The sequence below is a fragment of the Fukomys damarensis genome, unplaced genomic scaffold (genome assembly GCF_012274545.1).
Source record: "Fukomys damarensis isolate Sample0158 unplaced genomic scaffold, DMR_v1.0_HiC HiC_scaffold_19, whole genome shotgun sequence".
NCBI lineage: Eukaryota > Metazoa > Chordata > Mammalia > Rodentia > Bathyergidae > Fukomys > Fukomys damarensis.
The window spans coordinates 48,876,947-48,886,093 of NW_022900931.1; the positions used below are offsets into that span (position 1 = coordinate 48,876,947).

General features: G+C 50.2%; 1 protein-coding gene across 1 annotated transcript in view; it reads right to left on the reverse strand.

Annotated features, from left to right (window-relative positions):
* Positions 1-6: 6 nt before the first annotated feature.
* Cadm3 (cell adhesion molecule 3) overlaps positions 7-9,147 on the reverse strand; it is a 29,697-nt gene continuing 20,556 nt past the window's right edge. Inside the window, exons 4-11 of the mRNA XM_010608083.2 lie at positions 8,652-8,792; positions 7,975-8,127; positions 7,147-7,284; positions 6,648-6,815; positions 4,302-4,392; positions 3,724-3,893; positions 1,113-1,238; positions 7-228 (exon numbers count right to left, since the gene is read on the reverse strand). Coding sequence (XP_010606385.2) covers positions 110-228; positions 1,113-1,238; positions 3,724-3,893; positions 4,302-4,392; positions 6,648-6,815; positions 7,147-7,284; positions 7,975-8,127; positions 8,652-8,792 — 1,106 coding nt within the window. The 3' untranslated portion in view covers positions 7-109. The remainder of the gene's footprint in view (positions 229-1,112; positions 1,239-3,723; positions 3,894-4,301; positions 4,393-6,647; positions 6,816-7,146; positions 7,285-7,974; positions 8,128-8,651; positions 8,793-9,147) is intronic.

The following is a 9,147-nucleotide window of genomic DNA, read 5'->3' on the forward strand; positions in this document are numbered from 1 at the left end:
AGCAAGCGGGAGGGGCGGCCCTGGGGTCGCTCTGTACAAGTCCGGGTTGATGATGGCCCCGGCAGTCCCCACGGGGCCCCGGGGGGGCGCACAAGGTGGACGGATGCCCCTAGATGAAATATTCCTTCTTGTCATCCCCGCCTGACTGCCCGCCTTCTGCGTTGATGATAGCTGTGTCAGCATCCGGGGCATCATCGGAGCCTTTCGCCTCGTGTGTCAGGTAGGTGCCTGTGTGGAGACAGAGGCTCCACCTTTTAGGAGCGGCTTCTAAACCTCTGAGGGCCACCTTGCCCACTTCCCCACACACCCACGCACTGCTCACGCATTCTAGTCTTGCCAGGAGCTCTCTTCCATCCCATCTTGCCTAATTTGCACTCCGTGGCCAACATTCCTCACCTGACCATACCCCCATGAATAATGGATCCTGCCATCAAGAATTAGAATCTCATCTGTAACACAGGTGAGGAAAAAGGTGCGTGTGCGTGTGTGTGTGCGTGCCTGTGTGTGTGCGCGCATGTGTGTGTGTGTGTTCGTGCAAGTCGGTGACGGGGAAACTGTGATGTCAGCCCCCTCAGCAATGCAGTTGATATCTGGCTCCTGTATGACCAACCCCTGCATCTGGGCTGCTGGCTGGGAGTAATAACAGAGCAGAAAGTCAGAGAGGAAGGAATAAGGGGGTGACATAGATATAAGGAGGGAGGTAAAAGAGAAGAAGAGAGAAAAGAAAAGAGATAGAGTGGGGAAAGGGAGTAAGATCAAGGAAGGGAAGGGGCTCAATAGACACCGAGAGACCATACAGGAAATAATGGGCTGGAGATGGATTCCAAAGCGTTTGGTCTCACAGCAGAGACCCTGGAGGCAGAGCAGCAGGAGCAGCTGACTGAGTGGGAAGGTTGGATTTCACTTGGGTGATCACCAAGTGATCAGGCTTTGCTGCAGGGTTGGTGGCGCTCAGTTATCACACGGGGTTGGCACTAGAGGGGCTGGCTGGAGTTTTTCTCTCTCAGACACTCCACGGGGCTGTCTCCAGACGGCCTTCCTGCAGCCTTCTTCCTCCTGCCTGTCCCAGCTGGTCTTCCCCACCCCACCCAGACCCTCCGGATGCCTCTGACCTTTGTGCCGGATCAAATAGTGTCCCAGGAAGATGAGCAGGATGAGCAGGAGGAAGACGATGAACGCCACGATCCCGCCAATTATGGCATGGTAGGTGCTGGAGGATGAGGGCACCGGACTGGGGTCTGCAGGGAGGAGGATGCACAGAGTCAGATCTGGAGAGAACCCTTGTCTCAGCACTCTGGCTTGGCCCCAGACAGTCTCACAGAGCACAGCGTGGCCACAGCCATGGGGAAAATGGAGTGGCTACATTCAGCAAGGGGGCAGGCCTTAGCTTGTGCTTGTTTGTCACCCCAGGCCTGGAAGGTAGTAATTATTAAACAAATTGATCTGCTCATGAATAAATAAATAAATAAATAAATAATGAATCCTCTCCTACTTGACCATGGAAGTTGAGTCCTAGGCATTGTAGCTCGACCTTGATCACAGATTATTACTTTACTACTCCTTCCCAATCCCTCTCCCCATCTCTCAGTTGTACTCTATTAGAGTCTTCTTTCCCCATCTTTCATGTTCTCTTACCCACCAGTCTGCTTGGTATTCTGAGGTAGTTCTTCTAGGGAGCATCTCAGCCCCTTTACTCATTGGCTTGAGATCAGATAGGGAACAAAAAGCTGATGGAGCCAAGAATTGAGCACTTGGACAGCATGGAGCATCTTGCAAAAAAAAAAAAAAAAAAAAAAAAAAGATAGATCTTGTGACCCTGTATGTTCCTTCTTTGCAGTAATACCCCAAACCTCTGTCCTGGCTCAATGAGGAGGCCTGGAATTCCATCTTCACTTTGTCAGCATTTGAAGGTTTACAGGCAAGGACTGAATTGCTTTCTCCCAGGATGGTGGTATCTCTGCCATTGATTTTACGGAATCTATCCTCTCCGTAGCAGTAGAGCAACATAGACTGTGGGCCAGGTGAAGCAAGGACAGCCTAGCCATCCTCAGGATCCAAGCGCCCGAAACAGGTCCACAGGACACCATCCTGAAGAATCCAGCATTACGTTAGCCACAGCTACGACTCTCCCACCCATGGGAGAGCTGCTGTTTTTCCTTGGGCTCAGCTGGAGTCTTGATGCCTCATTGGCTCCTTCTTTGTTTTTTTCTTTCCCACCTTATGTCTTCTCAGGCTTGACTGGGCCAGCTTTTTAGTTCCTTGCCTGTCTATGCCTTATTTGAAAAGAAAACATTTGTGCTTTGGATTTTTTTATGCTCTGCCTGGGAGGGAGAAGAGGATGAGCCTAGGTCTTCCACGAGATTCCGGGGTACGTGTGATGGTATAATTTGGAGGAAGTCAAGTGGGAGGAGTTTTCCCTCCGTTTCTCTCCCTCGGAGTATAGGAGAGGTGGTGCGAACAGAAAGTTAATCCCCTAGATGATCATGTAAATGGAGATTCCTTAGAAAAGCACAGTTTTCCACTGCCAAAATGACCTCTGTAGTCATCTGTTACAAGGCTGCCTCTCTAGGTTAATTTGATTTCATTCTGGGCAGGTTTTCAGACTGACTGCTCTTGGAAGGAGATGTACGAACTCTTTCCACCACTAGGCGTCAGCACTGGCAGCAGACGCAGTCAAACGGCGTCCTGGATTTGGCTTTCGCAGCACAGGGCAGAGGGGAAGATGAGCACCAGGATAACAACTGGAAGGAGGCCCAAGAAACTTTCTCTCACTGCCAATCGTCAGCAGAGTTGGTCTGGAGAGATCTGGGGGCAGAGTCCGGCCCTCAGTGCTTTGTCCTTGCTCCTGGCATCTTACAATAGCCTTGCTTGTTATACTGAGCCTGGGCCCTGGAGTGGGAATCACTAATCCAGACATTCTGGTCCCAAGAACTCAGGCCTCGTGTCCCTGGGGAGGCCCGGCTGTGGTCCCCCAACCTCCTACTACTTTAATGGGCACTTCAAGTCAGAGAACCTCTGAAGTTTCTGCAACACTTTACTTCCTCTAGGCTCCAGAAAGGTTTGTAAGACTTTCTAGCAGGACACCACAGTCACCAGGATCATATATCCCTTGCCGATTTGCCATAAAGAACCCTCTGTGTGAGCCTGTCACTCCTCCTAAAGCTGAGTTTCATTGTCCTAGGTTTGAGAAGGGCTTGAGAGTAGGAGTCCCCTGGTTCCTCTGGAAGATGGCTTCTAAGTAAGGAACTGACTATCTCTCAGCCTAGTTCAAGCTTTCTTTCCACCTGGACACAGTATTGTATTTCCAAGGTCTTCAGAAAAAGGCAGCAGCAGCTTCAGAAAAGGACAGCTTCAGAAAAAGACATGCAGCCCATACATGGTTCTAGGAAGAGAGCTAGGAGAAGAGCATATCGGCCCAGGTCCACATGCACTGGACAGACTCTGGAACCTCAAAATGCAGAATTATTATTCTTGTTGTCAAGTGAGTGCAGGGATGGAAGATGGTGCCAAGAGAGCCACTGATCCTAAACAAAGGCATATGAGAGCTCTCCCTACTGTTGATCTCTCACTAGGACACATTCCTGGGTGGGCCTGGAGCCTAAGGCCCCAGGGCCCTCCCTGGTGGCTGTTTTCTTTTTGCTCCACTCCCAGTCATGCTGAGAAGCCGTCAGGAGGTGGGAGAGTGACAGTGAGGAATGGACAGAGAAGGCGGAGAGGGCTCACCGTTCACATTGAGAGTGAAGTAGGCCGTGTAGCTGCCCATGTTGCTGGTAGCTGTGCAGCCGTAGGTGCCGCTGTCACTCTTGTTGAGGAAGGGGAAGATGAGGGCACTGTCCTGGGTCATCTTCAGGGGTGGCTCACTGCCTTCCTTCACCCACAGGTACTGCTGGGGCCTGTTAGGTAGAAAAATCAGCAGTGTTCAGGAGAGCACAGGCCAGCGAACTAAAGGGAGAAAAAACTGGGAGCAGGGAAATCACAACCTATTTGATGAGGCTCAGGAAGTTGCAGAGGCCAAAGCCATTCAGCCTTGCAGAGGTAGAGGAAGGGTGGCCTCTGGGGTTCCTTCCAGAGATGGTGGCAATTTCCTAACATATCTTTCTCACTGTAGCTTAGCTTAGGGGGTGCCACCCATCTGCTAATTTGAAGAAGAGCAAACAAAGCATAGACATGGTTGGAGAGAGTGGTGGGGGGTGGGAGGCTCAGCTCTGGCTGTGCAGAGGCAGTGGGAAGGAGATGCTCAGGGAAGATGAACATCTAGGGGTAGGGAAGTGTCTGAGATGGGAGCATGCAGATCTTCTTACACTGGATTGCCGCGGCCCTCACAGTGTAGCAATAGCTTCTGGCCTTCTCGGGGATGTGGCGGGTCCGGCCTAATCATTGCAGTCGGTGTGTCTGTGGAGAAGGGAATGCTGTGAACACACAACTCGCCACGCTGCTTAGGAGATCCCTAAAATCTCGAAATTGCTGAGTTACACACCATAGCTTCTGTCTTAAGTGTCTCGGGAGCCCAAGAGCAACACAGACCTTCCTCTCCACAGCTCTTGAGAGCAGACAGCATTTGCTATGAAACATGGGAGCAACTCGTATTGCAACCTCTTCGGGACAGGGTTCTGGAAGACCTGTCCTTGGTGGAGCCTGTAGATGCCTTCACAGAGCTAAGAAGGGGAACGAGCAGTTCATCTGTGTCTACCAAACTGCCTGGCCCAGAAACAGGCCCTAACATATAATCTCAAAACAAAGGAGCCTGGACTTGACACTTAACTGAGTTCGCAACCCCTCGGTTCTGTCTGCTGTGCCAGGGAGCTTAGAACTGAGTGCAATGCTTAAACACAAAACAGTGCTTGGAACGGTCAGTGCAAACATGAAATGAAAGCTTTGAAACAGCGAGAGATGGGGGTCATATTTTGGCTGCAAAAAAAAGCCCTGACACAATATAGATGGGCTCTGCAAAGGAATAATGGCATCTGCCATTGACGCCAAAGGGCTGCTTGGGAGGCTAGGGCCAGATGGTAGCTTAGAACAATACCACCAGATGCTGGCTTAGAACAGCAGATAAAGAGGCTATGCTTCCCCTAAGGGTAGAGCCAACCTTAACAACCAGTTAATGAACGTGGTTCAGTAAAATCAAACAGGACAAAGAAAGTCAGGCCAGGTAAGGAAATGGGTGTTTGGGGGCCTCCAAGTCACAGAAAGCTCTAGCACAGTGCCCAGAGTATACAGCACTTGTTGACTGACTGCTGATCATAGGTGGGCCACAAGGGTCTCTGGGAAGTAATTGCCAGATGCTCTTTAGAGCACAGATGGGGAAGGATCTTCTCACTCTGGCCAGGGACCAGATCTCCAGAGAAATGCTCAAGGCTAGGGGTCTCATACTCAGAACTAATAATTAAAGAATAGCTTATAGCAGTATATAACTTTGAAGTGTACAAAGTCCCTTCATAAGCAGTGTTTCATTTACCCTCAGGATAACTCAGTGGGGGAAGCAGGAATCACAGAGAGATGAGACTCTTTGGCCCACATGACAGAGTTTATAACTGGCAGCACTGTGTCTGGAATCCGAGTGTGTGCTACACATTGAGAGTCAGCTGAGCGGACAGTGAGGCTGTCCACACCTTCCCTGCATGAGAGTTTGAATAATGGGCCCGGCCATTGATTAAACAACATAGAAGGTAGGAAGAGTAATCATCAACTTGGCTGTTCCATAAGATGGAAATTCAAGGCTTTAGTTGTTTTTGAAAAGTGAGATTTTGATGTTAGCACAATAAATGCCTCATGCTATAACTCTGTCTTCTGCCTTTGTACTTTACTCTTTCCCCTTTAGTTTCCCTGCCCAGAAAAGTTGCTTTTGAAATTTTCTAAGTTTTTCAGATAAGAAACTTTCAGGTGTCCACATTTTCTCAGAAGTTTCTGTCCACATTAAAGGCAGATCTTACACAGAGTACCAAAATCGGTGGAAAGGTTGGGAGTAATGACAGTGGCCATGACTAGTTTAGGTCAACATCCAAAGAAAAGTGACAGAACTGGGTCAAAGAGAGGAGTGCTTTGTAGGGAAAAGATCTGGGGATATGTAATGAAACCAAAGAAACTGTGCTTTCCTTCCATGAGTACCTTACCGAAGTCGCAGAAAATAAGACTGAGAAGAAGGGTGAGGGAGCCCCTTGTTCATCTCTCTCATTTCCCAAATAAAAAAATCAAGCTCAGTGGGAGAAAGGTAATTTTCTTAACATATACAGCTAATAACTAGAGGAGTCAAGACTGGACGGTCCATCCTGGGGCTCTGTATTTGCTGTAGTTACCATTATAATTGACTATCTAGCTGGATTACACTGGCCTAACCCAGAGGTTGGTAAACATCCCTGGGGCTAATCCTGCCAGCTGCACACTTTTGTAAATAAAGTTTTATTGGAACACAGCCCCGCTCATATGTTTGCCTATTGTCTGTGGCTCTCGGAGCCTACAATATTCATGACTGATCCCTTTACAGAAGAATGTGCCAGCCCTTAGCCAAGCCCTGTCACCTCTTGTCTCATTTTCTCCTATTCACCCAGCTGCGTGAAATGCTTCATGTGCAGTCACAATTGCTTTCCTTTTTTCCACTCCCCCACCTCATGCCCGGTCCCCCCACCACACCACAGCCCACAACCTACACAGCACTTCAATGCGTTGAGAAGTGGATCTGTCAGCTCCCTTTAGAGATTCATGGTTCACAGAGCACACAATGTTTGCTCCATCGTCCTCTCGGGTCACCTGGAATGTCACTGAGCTGCTCACAGTGAAGGTTTTCCCATTGGGATCTTCCTGTACTTTTTGTTCTCCTGGAGAGCAGAAACAGAGACACAGAGACACACAGACCAACAGACAGACACACACACACAGAGGAAGTGAGCCCTAACATACAGGTATCACGTGGGTCCCACTGCAGACACAGATACATGATAAGTCTCCACTTGGACAGACTTAGGCAGTTGTGAAAGGGATATGTACACACAAGGTCCCGATGATGGACATGTGTGTACACAGAGTATCTGTCCCTCCCTTCCTCCTACAACACCATGTCTCATGTACACACAGACAGACAAATACCTGCCCCCTATCTGTCTTCCCAGGACCAACTCATCCCGTAGCTCTTAAGCAGGATGTACTCACCACGGAGTTCCTGGTCACCCTTCCTCCAGGTGAGATGGGCTGCAGGTTTACTCCCAGAAGACTGGCAGTTCAGGGTGGCTGTATCCTTTTCCCGTAATGATGATTTGTAGCCAGTGATGATAGGCTTCTGTGGGATTCCTGCCATGGATATGAAATGGCCAGAATAGGAAGGAGAGGCACCGTGAGGTCGTACTTTGGCTGTCCCTGAAGAGCTGGTCTCTCTAGAGGTCAGAACAGCTGGGTTCTACTTTGGCTTAGAAATGGGTAGAAAGCTAGAGAAATCATCTTTCTTTTTGATCTCCTCTTTGAGGACCAGAAGGGAAGGCCAAAGGAAGAAGGCATGGGACTGGGGAGATGTGCCCTAGCTGAGACACAGTACCTGGCCAGACATCCCAGAGCCCGAGTGGGTAGCCACAGAAATAGTGGGATGCTCAGGGAAGCAAAGATGCACATTGAAACAGTGGAGGGAGATACAAGCGTGTAAGCAACTGGGGTCCTTGTCTTAGAAATCATAAATAAACCAAGCACACACACCTCATGCTTCCCTCACATAATTTTGGGAGATAGGTGGAATGAATGTGATCATTCCTCCTTACAGCCTGGGAAGTCCACATTTAAATAGCGGGAGAGGTCTGTTCCATATGAAGCGGTAAGTATAGCAGAAAGGATTTACATGCAGTTCTCTTTGCCTTTTCATCCTGCTTCAAGAGAAACACAGGGTGAACTTTCCCCAAATCCTTGAAGACTTGCTTGGCTTCGGGGAGCCTACCTGGGAAGTTTGTTTGCAAAGAAGCATGCTGCGGAATCACTGGGGTTTGGGAGCCTCACCGAGCACAGTGACGAGTGACTTGGCGGTCCGCACAGGCATAGTGAAGATGGAGCAGGTGTACTCGCCCTCATCCGCCAGGGCCACGTTGCTGATGCTGATGCTGAGCTCATGAGGCGTGGATCTGACCAGCTGGATCCGATTGTCTCTGAGAGCTGGGGAAAGTGGGAGCATTGGAAGCCAGGCTTGCAGTGGCATCTTTCATGCTTATCTTCCAATCCCAGACCAGGGTCTTTGGCGGAGGGGACCTAGTATGGCGGGGTGGGGTGGAGGCAAAACCTGCTCCCAAGTTTGAGCATTCGTGGGTCATTCTGTGACTTTTCTGGGCCACTGGGCATAGACGCCTAAGAGATGTTCAGAAAAGTAGGTTAGATCTTGTATGCTTCCTTGTGAGATGCGTGGGGCAACACTGACATCAGCTGCCTGTTAGGGCTTTTGGGGGGTTGAAGCCACTCCAGGACCCCATGGGACCACACCTGTGTGCACGGCCCAGGCTGGAGCTGTAGTGCTCAAGTTTCTATGGAGCCAGTTACTGGTGAGCTCATTGCATGTGGCTTCCTCACATAGGATGTCTCCACATGCCTCAAGCTCTGGCCTACAGGGGCAGTTCCCTCCAGCTCTGTAGCCCCTCTCCCCAGCCCACGGTTCCGAAGGAGAGGAACAACTCAGGGGACACTACCTCTCTTTTCCCCAAAGTACAGAGTCTGCTGGGCAGGGTTAGACCATTGCAGGGATGACTCCTCATGATCTTTCACCTGGCACTTGAGCACCACAGTGCCGCCGGCCACCACAGTCTCGTCGGATGTCCAGGGCTGGCTATCTGCAGGATCAGAGGAGGGTTAGTGTTGCAGGTACCTTCAGCACTTCTAAGCATTTCTGGGCCGAAGTGCACTTCATCTAGTTCAGACCATCCAAGGCTTTGGCGTAGGCAAGGTCTCTGTGTACCCCACAGAGGAAGGAGCAGAGGTGGGGCAGTGCCGCCGGCCACCACAGTCTCGTCGGATGTCCAGGGCTGGCTATCTGCAGGATCAGAGGAGGGTTAGTGTTGCAGGTACCTTCAGCACTTCTAAGCATTTCTGGGCCGAAGTGCACTTCATCTAGTTCAGACCATCCAAGGCTTTGGCGTAGGCAAGGTCTCTGTGTACCCCACAGAGGAAGGAGCAGAGGTGGGGGGG